The sequence below is a fragment of the Vulpes lagopus genome, chromosome 7 (genome assembly GCF_018345385.1).
Source record: "Vulpes lagopus strain Blue_001 chromosome 7, ASM1834538v1, whole genome shotgun sequence".
In the NCBI taxonomy this organism is placed as follows: Eukaryota; Metazoa; Chordata; class Mammalia; order Carnivora; family Canidae; genus Vulpes; species Vulpes lagopus.
The window spans coordinates 45411965-45430258 of record NC_054830.1 but is presented as its reverse complement, the minus strand read 5'-3'; the positions used below and the strand labels follow the sequence as shown (position 1 = coordinate 45430258).

General features: G+C 43.0%; 1 protein-coding gene across 10 annotated transcripts in view; it reads right to left on the bottom strand.

Moving 5' to 3' along the window:
* Positions 1-18294, bottom strand: part of ITPR1 (inositol 1,4,5-trisphosphate receptor type 1) — a 319907-nt gene that overhangs the window by 35443 nt on the left and 266170 nt on the right. For all 10 annotated transcript variants that reach the window (XM_041762303.1, XM_041762302.1, XM_041762300.1 and 7 more), the window contains 3 exons: positions 13263-13385; positions 7737-7912; positions 3432-3596 (listed from right to left, as the gene is read on the bottom strand). In XM_041762303.1, the coding sequence (XP_041618237.1) occupies positions 3432-3596; positions 7737-7912; positions 13263-13385 (464 nt within the window). The remainder of the gene's footprint in view (positions 1-3431; positions 3597-7736; positions 7913-13262; positions 13386-18294) is intronic.

Genomic DNA, 18294 nt, shown 5'->3' with positions numbered 1-18294 from the left:
TTCTGATCAATTAACCCTTCTGCTTCCATAATGCCAATCTGTGTCCGAGACCTATGGAAAGGACACTGGGTGAAGTAGGGAGACTCGAAAGGAAGCAAGGAAGAGGCATTTCTTCAGTATCAGAGTACAAAAGACTAATGCTGCTGTTAAAGTTGGTTAAATATTTTCCAGCAACCCACTACAAAGCCGCAAGTGAGAGCAACTTTAGATGATAACCAAGTGACACTTGTGTTCTGGGTGTAGGAGCTGTAGGACTAAATAAATAGCCACCAACTCTTGGAAATGACAAGTGGGTTTTTTTTTTTCACTCATCTATAATTTCTGACTTTAGGACAATGCACGTTGCATTACTCTATAAAGGAAAAACTTTCTTCTAATTGGAAAATTACACATGTTCAATGGGAAAACTTTGAAAACACAGAAAAACACAAAGAAAAACAACAGTCACCCAATAACTCCACCATCTACTCGAGTTATTTCTTCTGCCCTTATTACACTGGAAAAAACCATAATATATACAATATACCATAATGCTGGCATACAGTCAGCCTCTTTCACCAAGCGATCATGAACATTTTCGTGTTGAAAATAATGACCTACAATGTCATTCTATGGAAAAAACCACAGTTTACTTAACCAAAATACTTTTTTTTTTAAACAGTCAAGATGTTTTCAATTGCATGTTATTAAAAAGAAAGCCGTGATGAACATCTCTGTTCTTGCCTCTATACATACCTGTCCAGTTATTTCTTTTTGGAGAATTTCCAGAAATGGAATTGGTGGGTCATACGTTGTAACAGAAACCTATTGCGCGATTGCTTTCCAGAAAGGCTGTACTGATAGACACTCCAGGCTGTCTGGGGATGGTGGCCACTATAGCACAGCCTCACAAGACCTGAGCATGCTCACGCCTTTGAACCTTTCCCAACCTCACAGGTACAGCTCAGGATCACACCGTTGTTTTAATTAGCAACGTCTGTGTTTAGCATTAAGGATGAGCACTCTTTCATGTTTACTGACCATATGGATTTCTCCTTCTGTTACCTGCCCATCCATGAGCTTCACACATTTTCATCTTGGGGTGTTAATGTTTTCTAAGGACACATTCAGATGCAGGCTCAAGACAGGGTTCAGCCAGTGTGGGGCCCCACTCTCCCACTGTCCTTTTCTGGTCTGCTGGCATGGTGCTTTCACAACCCCAGGAGGTGTGGGTTTCCCCTGCCGGAGGCCTCTCTCCAATTCCTTTCTGTCACAGGCTTGCTTTCTTTGTGGAATAATTTGGTTTCAGTATTTTGTCTGCGATTCTCAACACCTTAAATGCTACTTTTGACTCCAAAAGTAACATGTCACCTGAGGTCACAGACAAGTCATGGCCCAGAAGCACATATGAGAGGCATCCAGGCACAATCTTAGTTTGATCCTGGGAAGTTCTCTAAAAGTAAACTGAGCTCAGGTAGCACTGGCACCTTGGAGTTACCGTTTCTGTGACAGATGACAGACGTGAAAGCAAGAATGCAAATTGCACTGGGAAATACCAGCCACATCGAAGCTGGGACTTTTTCACGAGCTCAGATGAAAGGCAGGTCAGGTCGGGGCTGGGCTTAAGAACTGACTCGGCAGTCACCAGAGCTGAGCTGCCATCCGGTCTCTGGCACTTACTGGGTGACTCTGGGCAAGTTACCTAACCTCGCCAAGCCTCAGTTTTGCCACCTGTCATTTGCAGATACCATCTACCTCAGAAGTCATGGTGAGAGACTGTAAGAAGTGAGCACACAGGGAATGTTCAATAAATGGTGGTAACGATGATTTTGTGGACTGTGAGGACAGGGAGGATACTGGTTTGTCTCACCACGACAGCCCTGCATCTAGGATGGGCACTGGCTGGCATTGAGAAGGACCAAAAGCACGGGGCTTGAACGTCCAGAGAGGGAAACGAAGCCAACAGGACACAGAATGTAAGCAAAGCCAAACTCCTCCAGGAAGAGATGGCACTGTCTGAAGTAGACTCTCCCATCTCTCGGGAGAGATCCCTCGGTTGGGATGTGAGAGACCTCCAACTGAACTCTGCTTCCTTGCCCATGAAGGCTAGCGTCTCCCTGACTCCAAAACCAGATGCCCACCCAGGGACATTATTTAGGAGACAAAAAGGCTCAGAAGTATACACAGAGCTCTCAAGATCTCTGATAAAGAGTGACCAAAATAGGCCACATAATGGCAATCACAAGTACATCCAGAGACCTCTTTGCCTAAAACCTCAAACTATAGCCAGACCTATTTTAAAATGAGGTAAAATAATCCATTTCCCTCAGCCTGCCAACATCTACCGCTAATGGAATGAGCTAATCCTGATGACCTGAATGGTGAATTCTTTATGGTGTTTTGGATGGCAGAGGAAGTAAGCGATGACAAAGACAGTAATAATAGCTAGAATAGCTAAGCATTTCTTGTGTGGTAGTGCTTTTCTAAGGCCCTGGCGTGCACAGTGGCAGGTAATCCCTGTGGCAGTCCTGTGAGGGGGATGGCCTGTTCTCACTTCGTAGATGGAGAAACTGAGGCATGGAGCAATTAAATAACCAGTCCAGATGCTACATGGAGAACACCTCCCAGAAGAGCTTTCCTTGCTCTACCCTTTGCAAAAAGTCCCTCGCTTTAAGTCTACATATGGCTTTGGTCAATTTTTTTATCCTCACATCTTAATACTTCTAGTCTCTTTATGGATGGTTTTGCTTACAGATAGGTCAACTTTACACTTCCTGTCATTTGATGTAGGTACAAGGCAAAGGTCTGTTATTTACAACTCTATAGGTCTGGATTCCCCTTAATGACAGGAAAGTAAGTAGATATTTGGTCTATAATTTAAAAACCTGCTCAGGAGGAGGGTGATTGAACCAACTCATTTTATAGACTCTTAAGACATCAATCACTTGGCTCAGATTGGAACAAAATAATTTCCAGTGAAAAGGTCTCCTGGACCAATAAATCTACTGAGCTCACTGTCTTGGATCTTGGGAGTTTGAAAATATCTCCTCTTATTTCGTCACTACAAGTTCTCCCTGGGAAGCGGATCCCATGAGAACTGTCAGATGATGACAGTCTCAAAAACATTCTCCTTGGTAAGTGCTGGCTGAGTCCAAGAAAAAAAAAGAAAAGCAAGATGCATGTGGAGGAAACATCCCCTGATCCAGATTGTAGGCACTGTCTACCACTGAAAAGCAAAAGGTCCAATGTGCACACAAGCAGCATGATCACACACCTCCTGGTCTCCTACTAGCCCTGCTTCTTGGGTAGCTTTCTTCTCTAGATCCCGGAAATGAGGCCTGTGACCTTGTTAGACCAGATATACCAAACACTATTCAAAGGAGGGGTGTGTGATGAGACACAGGACACTCCTAGTTTTCAACATGTAAAATCTTCCCATGCCAGGAACTCACCAGCAAACTGTAGAAGAACTCGTGGACGAAGAGGCCCATGGCGCAGATCAGCAGATATAACAAATGGTAAAGGAATTCAACATCCAGAACCATGGCTCGGTAGCCTCTGGTGAATGTTCCACAGTTGCCCACAAAGCTCATTAGAAAGATGATTTTATTGCAGACCTGAGAATAATGACGGGAACAGCCAGATAAGCACAGACCATGCCGAACTGCAGATTCCGTGACAGCCGAAGGCCATTTTCATGCAATGGTATTTCCGCAACTGTGCCCAAACATCTTCCTTCTGCACCAAGTGCCCACCAAGTGCCCAGATCTAAGTCATATCATTACTTTGCTTTTCAGGCATATTACAAATTATGTGGTAGTCAAATAACTTCATGAGCAACAGTAATCAAGTGGCATTTGTATATGACAAAAACAAAATTAACACATACTGAAATTACGATTTTCGAAATGAGATATGAATCATTTCTAACATTCTTATATGAGTTAGTCAAACACAGAAGTCACCTCAATCTATGAACCCTGTGATCAGCATGAATAAAAGCATTTTCTGAATTTCTGTTACATTCTAGGCATTGTAAGGGTTGCAATTTAATGAGAAGGAGCTAGTTCTTGTCTTCCATTGTTCCTAATTCATAGAGGAAATAACAATTTTCTTGGGGGGGCGGGCGGGAAGTAACAGACTTCAGAATGAGTTCTGTTTCCCTGCCCCCTCTCCTTCTGGAAGTAATAAGTTTTTCTTTGGGGACGCTTGAAATCTCGGTGGGGTTCCATCCCAGTCAATGGGCATAGCACACTGCCCTGGCAATAAGGGTTGGTTCAGGGATAGTTATATGACCCAACAGAACCAGAGATAGCCAGTGAGAACTTTCCTGGGACTGCAGCAAAAGATAACTTTATTTTTTCCTCCTGACCTTGAACCTAAGAGAAGGTAAGTTTTGAAGCTGCTGGCATCCATCTTGCCATACCACTGAGCCTCAGAGTATGATCAGCGCAGAGCCCAAAGATGGAACTGGATCCTGAGGCTACTGTCTAGGCACCTATAACTCATCTGCACCTAAAGCTAGGGTCTTCATTTCTCAGTCAATGCATTTTCTCCTTTGCTTAAACTGGCATGGATTTGGTTTTGTGACACTGGCAAGTAGAGTTTGATTTACTGTGTAATATAGCCCCACCTCTAACAGAAACTCCATCTCCAGCAACAGGCTGACAGAAAGACTCCAATCAAGAGAAGTCCGGAGAGAAAGCTTTTCCTATGTACTCGGGAAAACCATCCCTGCTACCCTAGCTACCTTGGCCATAGGTGCTAGGGAAATCCTGCCAGTTAATCTGGTGGGTCAGTGTAAGTGAGCTTCTCTGCAATCAGATAAGTGAGGAAGCCAACACCCACAGAGAACGTTAGGCTTTCTCAGGATAAACATTCAATCCACCAGTCTTTTTGTCCTAATGCTCTACCCATCATTAGTATAGGATTTTCCATTGGGTGAGAAAGTACTACTAACTCTGGATGATCTGTGTTGATGGGGTTTCAGGAAAACAAACCACAAAAAAAAAAAAAAAAAGAAAAGAGAAAAAAGAAGAAAAAAAAAGACCGTGCTCTGGTTATCTTTCCAGGATCATTTCCGATGCCTCGGCTCTTGCTGCCTCAACAGAGCAATTCGCTTTACTTGAATCCACTCATCTCTTTAAACAACTTCTGTTCTAGTTTCCTCCACTGCTTCAGCAGCAATTATGTATTCACGGTCTTGGCTTGGTGTCCCCACCTCCTACTGACCCTGTTTAATGAGTCTAACATCTGGCTTCCAGTCCCACCTCTCCACGGTAGCAGCTCTCCCCTAGTCCACAAAGGACTTGGCCAGGGCACATGCGGCAGTCTGTGCACCCTTAGCACCTAATGCCAGCTTGCAACATGACAGGGCTCACCAGCCCATCCTTCCCACCACTCTGCCTGCACCTGGCTACCAGGTACTACCCTGTCCCACTTCACCAGCTCTTGCATGCCCAAGGTTCCTTCTCTGTCTCATAACTACTCTTTCGTCTCTTATAGACTCCATGTGAATGTTCCCCTTTTGTCATGCACTCTAGTTATTTATTACAGTAATCTCAGTTATCCCCATCCAGCTGTTACTATAAATGGTAATTAATTGTCTAATTTGGGTCTTTACCCCAACTGACTTATGTTAAAGAAGAGATAACTGTGGAATGATAGAAGCCCAGAGAAACAAAAAAAACTAGACATCCCATAAGACAACCACCTTGAAATACTGAGTTTTTCCATTTCATTTTTTTATTCTGTATTTCCTTCTTAAGTAGCCTCCTCTTAATGATACTACATCACTGAATGATACCTACCTTCCTTTCTGTAACACTGATAAGTCTTTGTCACTCTGGTCATATGTTTTCAAATGCCACAGCTAACATTAAGGTCTTGCCTTGTCATCTCAAGCCTAATAAATCAATAATTTAAGTGCATTTTCACCCTGAAAATTAGGTCTCTACTTCACTTTAGTTAGTGGCATTATTTTTTCCCTAGTCATCTGTGACTGAAAATTTGGAGTGGGGGTTGCCTCCTTCATCACTCCATTAAGACAGTAATATGTTCTTGACCAGAGAAAAGGACCCACCCAGAGTAAGGCTCTACATGGCTCTCAGGTGTGAGGTGCTGACTCCAGGCCCACCACACATTATTCTATCCCTTGCAACTGACATCTGTACCTTCCCCTTCTTTCTTCCACACTATAACCAAGACCCAGGCTTGTCACACCTAGTCGAAAGCTCTGCTAGGGGTCAGAAATGGTTATCTTGCTTCCAGTCCCTCCCACTTGAATCCACATAACATGCCACTACGTGAGGGCATTTTTCCAAGAATACTTCTTTGTATATACCATTTCTTTGCTCAAAAAAACTTGAGTCATTTCCCACTACTGGGAATAGAGTTTCTCAACCTATATTCTACAACACTAATTCCAAGTGATACTTAAAACAAAATGTGGGCAAGTAAGTTTAGGAAACACAGATCCACTGTTTCCCTTTCTTGGAGATTCATAACCCTTATCAAGCATACTAAAGTCTCAGAAATCTTACAGGAAAAACCCCTTAATTTTGCTTAACCCAGCCCCTTTTCTCAATGATTTGATCACTGAACCTCTTTATCACCTAAGATTTATCAACTTGGAGCATGCTGTGGAAACATGTTGACCTGGATAATGAAGCCCAAGGGCATTCTCCTACAATGCAGTGCCCTGGTGACCTGTCTCGGGGTCAGGTCCTACCCATCAGTCCCTGAACCATGGTGCAGGGAAACTCTACTGCTGGCTGTCTCTTGAGCATCCTGGGCTTTCCCCACTGCTCTGGCTTGTGGGGCCTACAGGAAAATGCTCTTCTCAATCCCTGCTTTCTGGCCTGGTCCTTGCCATTCTTTAAGACAGCTGAAACCCTGCCTCCTCCCCTGGAGCCTGTCAGCTTGAAGTGGTCCCTTCTCCCTTAATGTCCTTGCTGGCTTTGCCATCTGAATACTCACTTGGGGACATTTATTGCTGCACTGGATTACTATATTAACCTTATTTTGCAAATTATTTCCATTTTTGTACAGTGACCTCAGCTTCCTTGTATGCTCAGGGCAGAAACCTCTGGAAAGTGTTTTTGGATCCCCACAGTGTCCAAACTTTCTGCTTCATCAGGAAAGCTCTCCAATCTACGGTCCTGTATCAGCTGTCTGTACTTCCTAAGAATTCCCCTTATGGGTGCAGCTGGCGTCTGTCCTTCAACTACAGTGAAATACCACTTCCAGATGTCACCACTGACTTTGAAATAACCTTGATTCTCTCCTCACCTCTCTACCTGCTCCATCTTTGTCTCATCAACTCCTCCTGCCCCTTCTAGCTCCATGTGGTCCTCACCAGAAGTGAGTGTGCTATAGGTATATCTGATCATTTGACTTATACCATTAACATTTGACTGTTCGGTGAAAATCACCGGTCCCAGCAAACCTCTGACCTGACTGGGAAAACTAATTTACATCTCCGCTGCTCTCCCTCTTCCTGCTTTCCTTCTGAGAGGGATATTCCCTATAAAGGAGGCTGTGGATGCCCGGATAATAGATTAAGAGGTTCACTGTACTGTGAGAAGGTTAAGAGGGAGATGTCCACCCACACAGCTCTTGCTTCTGCTATTTTAACAGCTGACCTGAACAGCAATTTTCTGCACTGAAAGCACAGGCCAAGGTTCCAGGAACCAGAATGGAAGGCATTCCTGTTTGCATGTAGACAAGAACGTGGCTATGAAGGCATTCACACTTACATTGAAAGCTCCCAGAAGAAACAACGTGGGTTGTAATCCAACCGAAAATATCAACCGAAGAATTGTGGAGGCAATTAAGGCCCGGATGCCATGAGGCTTGGGGAGGGCGATGACAATGGCCAGAGAGATGAGCATGGCTGTCCACAGAAGTCCTGACCAGTGGGGCTCCAGTGTTCCTGGAAAGACAAGGTGGGGCTCTCACAGATCCATGCTTTCACCGAGTAAGAGGTGGCAGACCAAAAAATGGGCTAAATGACACTTTCTTCAATCACCAAACTGGCCTCACTCTCCAAACTCTCAGCTCTGTGCACCAGATGTAGTCTGTCACACATCCATGGCTCCTTATCTCCAAGCCTTGCTCCTACCTAGGAAATTCTTTTCCTTTTCCTATTCATCTTAGCTCTTAGCTGAGACATCAACTCTTCCAGGGGACCTCCCCAACCCCCTTCCTCTTCAGAAAACTATGCCAGGTGCCACCCTCTCTGTGTTCTCAGTACTCACTCTACTCATCCCATGGAGAACACTATTTTCTGTTTAGTTAACCTGTCTTTCTCTCCCCTCCACCCCTACCCTAACTGCTTCCTGACCAGGTTCCCCCTAGCCAAATTCCCTGAGAGAAGCACTCAGCACCCCGTAAGGCACTCATCAAATGAATCTGTTCAATCAATAAAACTCATACGTGTATCACATTTCACTCTTCGGGAAGGCAAACTGGAAGCCTCAACTTCTAATTTCTATTAAAAGTATGCAAAGGAAAACTGCAGGTCCCCTGCCTGAATCAGATTTCTTCAAGGGAAGGAGGAAGGCAACTTCCGTATCATTAACATCATCCTACAATTAGATTATCCTTGTAGTCAAAGAGCTTATACCAGTTTTTGTCATCTCTTGCTATTTCAAGTTCTATTTAGAGTGTCCCACGAGACGGCTTAGTTATATAACATGAGCCAACATGGCTAAAAATATAGTTCTGTAAAACACTCATTAAAAAAAATAAAACCCTATTTCAAATGCTGTCACATTTTGAGTCTCCTTCAGATGTAAACAAGCAGCACTACATGATTAAGGCCACTTATATAAAGGAGTTTCACTTCTCCAGAACTGCTGGGATTGAAGCCCCACCCAGGATAGAGACACTCTTGCGAGTTACAGCTCTTCCATGAGCCTGCTGGCTGCCCTAGTTCATTTTGTCCACGCTGCCAAGACACTTTCTCTCTAGAAACTGTTGCCCTGCTCCCAACCACTTAACTTCTTCCCTTTTGATATCCTTCAAAAGAAAGCCTGTTTAGAAATGGGCACAGAGAGACAGAAGCTTTTCAGAAATTCAGGAAGGCGTGGAGATTGAGGCATATGTCACTTCTTGTGCACTTAACAGTGGTTAGATATCATATTAAGCCCTTTACATTGATTATCATTTATGTGATGCTCCCAATCAGCTTATGATTATCTTCATTTTACTCTGGAGGAAACCAAGTCTTGGATTACATATCACGCCTAAGGAGATACAGCAAAGGACTGGAGTCTGTATGGCTCTGAAGGTGATGTTCCTTAATCACCAATTTAAAAAAATAACAACATAAAATCCACTGATTCTCAGCTTAAAATGTGATCAATTTTGGCAGTTTATATAGTCATATAACTACATGAAACCACCAACACAATCAAGATATAAACATCTCTATTGCTCTAAAAGGTTTCCTGTGCTCTTTGCAGTTCCCTGCCTTGCTCTGTCTCTACCCCAAGGCAACCACTGATCTCTTTCTATCACTAGAGATTTGTACTTTCTAGAATTTCATAAAAATGGAAAAATAATCATATTAGGAGATAGTCTTTCTAATTCTTTCACTGAGCAAGCTTTTAAAATTCAGTCAGGTTATTTTGTGTACTAAAATTTTGTCCTTTCTATTGCTGAGTAATATTCCATAATACAGACATACCACAATTGACTTATCCATTCAACAATTAATGGATATTTGAGTTGCTTCCAGTTTTGACTTATTGTAAATAATGCTACTGGGAACATTTAAGTACAAACCTTGGAATGGGTGTATGTTTTCATTTCCCTTAGACAAATACATGGAAATAAGATCTCTGAATCCTAAGTATATGTTTAACTTTCTAAGATACAATCATACTGTCTTCCAGAGTGACTCCACTGTTCAGTAGGACATGGGAGTTCCACTTGCTCTACATCATTGCCAATACTTGGTATAGTCAGTGTCTTTTTATTTTTATTATTTATTCATTTTTAAAATTTTTTCAGTATTTTCAATTTTAGCCACTCCAGTAGGTTTCTAGTGGTATGCCATCGTAGTTTTCAGTCACATTACTCTGGTAACTACTTATGTTGAATATCTTTTTATGTGCGTATTTGCCATTCTTTTGTGACATAGCTGGTCAAATCATTCACCCACTCTTTTAATTGAGTAGTCTTTTTATTATTGAATTGTAAGAGTTCTTTATGTATTCAGGTATGTTTTATAAACATTTTTTCCTAGTCTGTGTCTTGCTTTTTATTTTCTTAAGTATTTAATCACCATCTTAAACTGCCTCAAGATCTCAGTATAATAAATGGGACCAGTACAGTGGGTGTACCCAAGTCCTGAAGGGGCTGAAATAAAAACCTGTTGTCTCCCCAGTATAAAAGCAGTGTTAAAAAAATAATGCTAGATTTTTAAAAAACCAATTATAGAAAGACATCTTTAAGACAATTGGAGAAACATGAATATGGACAAGTTATTACATGATTTGCTGTTAGTTCTGTTAGATATGGTAATGTTATGGTAATTATACATATTTTGAAATATTCTTAGAAGTTAGCAATGCACACTGAAATATTTATGGGCAAAACAACAAGATGTCTAGACTTATTTAAAATCTTTCAGAAAATACAGTAGAATAGATGAAACAAGATTGACAAAATGTTGGTAGTTGTTAAAGTTAGACTAATAGATACATGGCAGTGTATTAACTGTTATTACTTGTATATTTGAAAATTTCTAAAATAATAACATTTAAAAAGTAGTACTATATTTGCCTTAATCATCACAGAAGCATACAAATTCAGTAAAAAATCTGAATATCCTCAGGTTTCATGCTTTCGAAGGCTGTGTGACTCATCAGTTCTGAAATAAAGGGGGAAAATGATACTTTTGAAAAGGAGCTTTTAAGGCCACCACTATTCTTGGCAGCCACAGGCCTACTGTGCCACAGAGCCACATCAGCACTCATAAGAAGGGGGACATTCAATAGGGACATTTTGGAAATCCTGGTTTTAGAGTTCAACGTGAACAAATACTGATCTCAAAGAAATACTTTCAGGTAACCAATTACATCTTATTTCAAGGCAGGGCTAATACAGCCCTCCCTATTGAAAATGGTTACTAGTAAGTACAGAAAATGGACCCAACATGTCTTACAAGAGGAAAAATATATCACCCTGAGAATGAATTGATGTGTCTAGGTGAGCTCAGTCACCATATAATGGAAAAGGCTTCCTGAGGTCAGATCAATGTCCTCTCCTAGGAGATCTAATTATGCTTTCCATTTAGTCCATCCACATGAAATTCTAGAAACCACACTGCTAGAACAAGAGGCTGCACTACTCCAGACCAGCCAGAGTTGATGCCACACTGAGAACCACCACTGTAGACTTGGAAGGACCTTTAACAAGCGTCTCATTAGTGGGTCTTGAGCTTGTCTGGGCCGGAAATAGGATGCTCCAGAGATCCCAACTGGGTCAACCATTATTTTTACCTGAAATATACAGGAATTTCCAAGCCCACATCAGGGCTTACCACTACTGGGTCAACTTAAGCACCCCTTTTAATAGAACAGATAAGGAAAACTAATTGAAGTTGCCTGCCCAGAGTCATGAGGTGGATGAGTGGGAGCTGTCTGGACACCGAGTTGGGACTTTGTAAATCTAGGTATTCTACTGGATGAGGGAGGAGAGTTGTTAACGAACTTTCCTCAGACATGGGCCTCAGTGTTGCCACAAGTGACCAGTGAAGAAAATGGTCCAAGTGTATAATAAAAACTGATTTTAAATATTTTTAAAGGAATGGGGGATAGAGGAAAACACATCCAAAGTCACGATTGGAGAACTGGTTATGATGAGCATGATGGCTTCCATGAGATGGAAAGAAGGCTGGGCTCAGTGTCACGACTGACCCCTTCCCACTCGCACCACTGCTGACCTGCAGCCTGACTGGGAACATGCCCCCTTGGAGAAAACCTTGCTGTCCTATGGGCCCTCAGAATCTCTTCAACACAGCGACTTATGATTCCTAACATGGCATTAAAGAAGAACGTACCCCCAGCCTTATGTTTAAGTGTTGCTTGGGGTGGGGAGGGAGGAATAATCACTCAAATGAAGCTTACAGTGTAACTGAAGACCAAATGGAAAAGCTGACTGCTCAAATGGGTATGTTGGATACCTAATCTTCACCAAACAAATCATCAGATCTAGACACACTGTTTCATTACATATACACATCTGCATTATTAGGCTCAAGAGCTAAGCCTGGGACTCCTGCACTGTTTGGTGTCTTACTTTTGGGCTCTTTATTCCATATATTTCACAAAAGGTGGCTACTGGTAGGTTGTAACATACACATGTGAGATGATTTGCCAAATAGCTCTGATGAAAAATTTAGCTGAGGAGGAGATCCACCCCCCTGCAAAAGGCTATACAGGGTGTCAGAAAAGGGGCTGTGGATGTCTAACAACAGAGGGGCTACTGCTGGCCCCCATAGCCCCATAAATGTACGTAACTCTAGAACACTGTCAGGCAGATGGAGGAGCAATGAACAGAAAGATGCCCCCAGCCCCCCAACCCCGAGTTGTTTGCCACTTCCTCAGCAAGATATGAAGACCGCACATGGCAGGTGACTGAAAGGCGACAGTGGGAGCGGGGCAGGGATAGCCACAGAGACCACAGACATCATGTTTAATTGCACGAGTAATGGCATGTGGCTCTTAAGAGATTAAATACCCAAGGAGATGCAGCCTTCAGGTGTTCAAATCCTGCCTCCCTGAACCCCTTGCCCTCCCACCCAAAAAAATTCCAGACACATCTTAAAAATTCTTCACTCTGAAATTAATTCTGTAAGTATGGTATGGGGAAAATAATCTACTGGACGGAGCATCAAAGCATCTATGTTCTAGGGTTAGTTCTGCTACTAACAAGCTGTGCAGCTTTGGCTACATCCCTCAATTTCTCAGAGAAAAAGTTTCCCAATATATAAAATAAGGAGGCTCATGGAGACCATTTCTTACAGGTTTCAGAGTGTATAGCTTCTTCTCTTTCCTTCTTGGTAGATAAATGTGGACACAATATCTACATTATTTTAAGTGAGATTCAAAACTAAATCTGTGGTGAAATCTACAATCTCATCTTGTCTGAAAATGGGTAAGTGGGATCCCATGATATTGTACCAATACTGCTAGGGATCATATTTAAGATGCAAGTCATAACCTTCCTGCTGCTGCTTCTGATAGTTTCCTTGAAATTGATAATATGGGTACCTCCTCGGACTCCTTTAAATGGGTAGAAAAACGCCACAAGCAGATTCATCAGGACAGCCAGGTTAAAGGAAATGCTGCTCCAGAAAGACATGTTGCGGGCACACCAATACAGAACAGGCTGGGCTGTGAAAACAAAGACCAGGCTATGTAAGGTTCAAAGCCACAAGTGAGAAATCTGGGAATCCCATTCAGCCCTTCCTCCCGCTCTGCCCCACAAGCCCACTTTTGTTCCCAGTTTTTATAACAGTAAAAAAAAAAAAAAATGATCATTTGTTTTGAGGTTGACTCATAGGCTCATAACGACATCAGATTGGTTTATTTCTGTTTGGAGTACTTACTGGAACAGAAGATGTATTTGGGGACAAGGGAGAGAAGAAAAGGAGAAAAGCTGGAACATCTAAAAACCCTGCATGCCCCAGTCAACACTACCAATTATGGAATCTGGGGTTGTCCAGAGTTCATGCACTGAATCCTCAGTTCCTCCAGGGCTCTGAGACCAGAGATGCCCACAGAGGCCTAAGAACTTAATCAGCCTTTTAGAAGTGTGGGGCTCCTGTTGGAGGGACACATGGCATTCAGAATTGGCCCAGCAGGGCCCCGGAGCAGGGAGCTACCATTTCCACTCCTCCTTTGCTCAAAATCCTCCACTAATTCATCAGTGCCTATAAGCCAGACAATGATCCTTTTCCTGACATTGAACCATTTTCCATTTTCCTAAGTTTGATGATCATGCCTGGGGCAGGGAAACTAGGGGAGGGAGTTGCTGACTGGGTAGTCAGCAGTAGAGTTCCATTCCCAAAGGCTAAAGTACAGAAGAGATGTGGTACCAAAGCCATCACTAAGGGGTGAGAGACACTTATTCTGTAGTTGCCTAGAGGCGATACCATGCTGGCCAGGCATGTTCAGTGTCAGAACAACAAGCCTCTGGCCATGCCATGCATGATGATGCTTCCTTTTCCCCTGAATTCTTCTCCAGTGGTGCCTTGGACTTAGGATGGTGCTCAAAAATAGATGTGGTAGCAATAATTTCAGTCTCCATGCTAAAAGCAGAGTTTCCAAAAGATATCTCATTCAACATTATCTCCCTCCAAAGGAGTATGGAGTATGGGAGAGTGGGTCTCTATAGTGTGTTTGTCTTTCCCAATGAAGTCATCATTTAACTTTAGGACAGCAGCCAATGACACATTCAATGGCTCTATAATGATGCCTAGAGCAGCAGCCAAATCTTTGAAAGCTTCTCTCCAAAATAAAGATATGCCACAATTAAACAGAGCCCTGGGTAATTTAATAATTGCTCATTTCATGTTTGCACTTGGAACCAGGAAATGTTTCCAAAGAGTAGAGTTTTAGAGCTACAAGCACCATCTAATTTAAAATCTCTCGTTTTATAAATGAGGGAAACTGAGGCCCAGCAGCGGGTGGAAGCTGTGGAGGAGATCTCATCACCTGGGTCAGTGATCCTCTGGGATCAGACAAGGATAAAGGTAAGTGGCTCATATCACCAATCAGTAGAGGAGCTGACCAGGATTCAGTCAACCTCCAGTAACAATTAACTTTTTTTTTTTTTTTTAAGTTAATTGCCAAGACAAATTTAAGATGAGAAATCAAGTGCTCTGGAGACAATAGCTACTGGTGTTTCTTTTGGGACTGAAGCCCATTTCTGATCTGGATATGGAAGCTCCAGAAGAGATAGGTGGCAAGAGTGGCAAAGGGTTGATAATGGTTGAAGCTGAGTGGTAGGTAAATGGGAATTTATAATACCTTCTCCACATTAGTGTAAGTATAAAAGGCTCATATGAGGTGAAAAAAAAAAAAAAAACAGGCAATGGGAAAGCTCAATAATGGTCTGTGGAAGCCAAAATTCTCTTCAAGGAAGTTCTCAATATCATATGTAAGAGTAGCTACTGTAGAATGCTTTCATATAATTGTGATAAATGGCCCTCAAGTGTGGCATACAGTCGCAAATAAATCATTTATAAAGCTAAAACACTTACATTGTGGTGTCATTCTGAATATGATGGACAAATATTCAGTCCTTTAAATCAACTGAGTATCTATCCAGGTGCAAAAAAAAATACTTAAAGACCAACCTTGACGTGTCTTCTATTTCCCATGTCCCCGTCTCACTCTCCACATTCTTCTCCCATATCCCTTGCCCAAATAGGCCCCCCTTTACATCCCAGCCTAGGAGTGGCTCCCTGAACACATGCTGCACCTCCAGCCTCTGTGCACTGTCCCCATGGCCATTTAAATTTATGTTCACGAAGACTTCGATGCTCTCCTCTTTGAGGAATGCAGCTCAGATCCTTTCTCCTGTGTGGCCTGGACTTAGCACTGCTTCTAGGAGAATACAGAAGCGATGGTGTGCTGACACTTGGTCCTAAAAGGCCCTGCATCTTCCTCCTTGCACGTGCATACTCGCCCTCTCTTCAGTCATCTACTATGAGGAATCCACCCTCCATGCTGTGTGGAACTCAAGCAGCTCTATGGAGAGGTTCATGTGGAGAAGAAGTGAATCCTCCTACCAGCAGCCCCGTGAGTGAGCAGAGAAGTGGATCCTCAGGGTCCACTCAGCCTTCAGGTGAGGCGGCCCTAGCTGCCAACTTGATAGCAACCTTATGAAAAACCCTGAGTCAGAAACACCCAGCTAAGGCACTCCCAAACTCCAGGCCTTGAGAAACTGTGAGGACATAAATATTTACTGTTTTAAGCCACTAAGTTTTGAGGTCATTTGTTACACAGCAAGATAATGCAACTTACATACCCTGCGTGGTGGGAAAATAGTAATCCCCACCACCACCACCACCACTAAGACATCCACATCCTAATTTTCGGAATCAATGAGTATGTTCCCTTTTGTAGGCAAAGGGACTTCACAGATGTGATACAGTTAAGGATCTGGAGATGGGGAAGTTATCCTGAATTGCCCAGCAGGCCCAACATAATCACAAACACCCTTAAAAGTGAAAGAAGGGTGTGGGACAGTCAGAGGCAGAGTCATGCAGCGTGAGAAAGGCTCTCCTGGTCACGGCTGGCTTTGCAGATGGAGGAAGAAGCTCAGAGCCAATGAATGCAGGAAGCCCCTAGAAGCTAGACAACAAAGCTAGAGCCTCTAGAAGGTATCCTGCTGATGCCCTGACTGTAGCCCAGTGAGAGCCTTTGTATAGCTCTGGCCTCTAGAGCTCTGAGGTAGTAGATGTACGTTGCCTTAAGCCTTCCAAGTTTGCGGTAACTTGTTAGAGTAGCAGTGGGAAATAATACACCTTCCCTGTCCCCTAACTCTTAGGCCTGTGTTTATCCAAGTCCTATCTATTCTTCCAGATGTTGCTCAGATCCCACCTTTCCTCAGAAGCCTGCCTTTCCCACATTTCCACAATGTGTCACTGCTTGATTACAGCCCTGCTTCCTTGTCAGTTGCTTCAATTACAACCACTTAAAAATATGTCTGTGTTGTCAGCCCCCATCAGATGGTAGGTTCACACAGGAAGGAATCATAGCTTCCAGATGTTGAATCCCCCACTGTACTATTTGTAGCATGTCTTCTACTATTAGGGGTACAAGTTGGCTGGATTGATATACCAGCTACATCACAGCCAGAAGATAGGGTACCGTGACCCCAGGGAGGCAGGTCAGCCTAATGAACTACACCAGGGCATTGCTTGGTAACCCTCTTTCCTAGCCTCTGTGTCTGTTCTTCTGAGGGAACTGGGCCTTGCTGGGGGACCTGGACTCTGTGTATATAAAAAACAGAATAGAGCTGGGGAGCTCTATTTGGATGGGTGTGATAACTATGAGGGAAAATCCCAAGCAGGAAAATGTCAGCATATGCAACTCTGCCTCAATTTCCTCTTTCACTATATTCCCGTTTTCTTGGCCCAGAGTTTTCACTTCACTGGGGCTGGGAAATTGAGGACAAGGGGTCAGGGAGGCATAGGTGAGGGAGGATGTGAGTGCATGGAGGGGGTGTGTATGTGCGCATGTGTATGTGTTTTTTTTTTTTTTTTAATGTGCATGTTCTGTGAGGCACAGGGAAGGAAGGGGGCTTCAGGAGAGCAGAGGAACTGAGTATCTTAGTACCTGCAGAAGCAATCACTAAGTGACATCACTCTTAGACTTGACTTTCTATCTGAGGCCTGGCTACAGAGTCACCAAAGTGCAGGTGATTCTAAGATGCTTTCAGGAAAGGGGAAGGCAGTTTCATGAATAAAGCAGAATTTTTCCCCCCTGCAGATTAGAAGAGAAATAAGCTACTTAGAGGGGAAAACGTATTTCATTTTAATTGCACTTCTAATGAGTACATTTCTCCCCCCATATGCATATCATGTTTAATTCAGTTACTGTTTTCAATTTCTCTCTTACCAGCAGATAGCTTTGAAGCCAATTAAAATCTTTCAGTTGACAACTATAGCTGCGTTTACGCTTTACTGAAATGAAAACTGTTTCTGAAACAAAGGTGGACTAAATAAGCGAAGGTATTAGCTGCAATGCAACACAAATCTTGGAATGATGACATGGCCACTCCACAATCCATCCATCTTAATCCTCCACTTTCCAGGTAAGGAAGGGTCTGGGAACAGTGAAGTCATCTGCTCAGGGTCACACAGTGGGTGGCAGAGGTGGAACGGGAGTGAGATCCCCCCATTTCTTGGGGCTGAGGTCTTCCCATTGTGCCTGGCTGAAGACAGCGCCTCAGTAAGAGAGATGATAAGCTATCTCACCCCACCAGAAGAGGAGAAACTCCCTCTGTCAGTTCGTAAGCCTGTTAGGGGGCCTATACAACGTTTATATATTTTTTTAATAGGCTCTCAGAATTGTGAGAATGTATATATATCTGAGCGGTCTTAGTAGCCCCCTACACTGACAAGAGTGAAGTCACAGTTTTAGTAACTATGGTGGAGGTCTGGATACGTGAATTCAAGGTTAACCCTTGAAGCTGGAATCACAGACAAGCCCAGCAAACATAACAGCTGAAAATATGAGTACAAACTGGATGGGGTCTATGTCTACTTTATTTTGGTATATTTTTTATTTC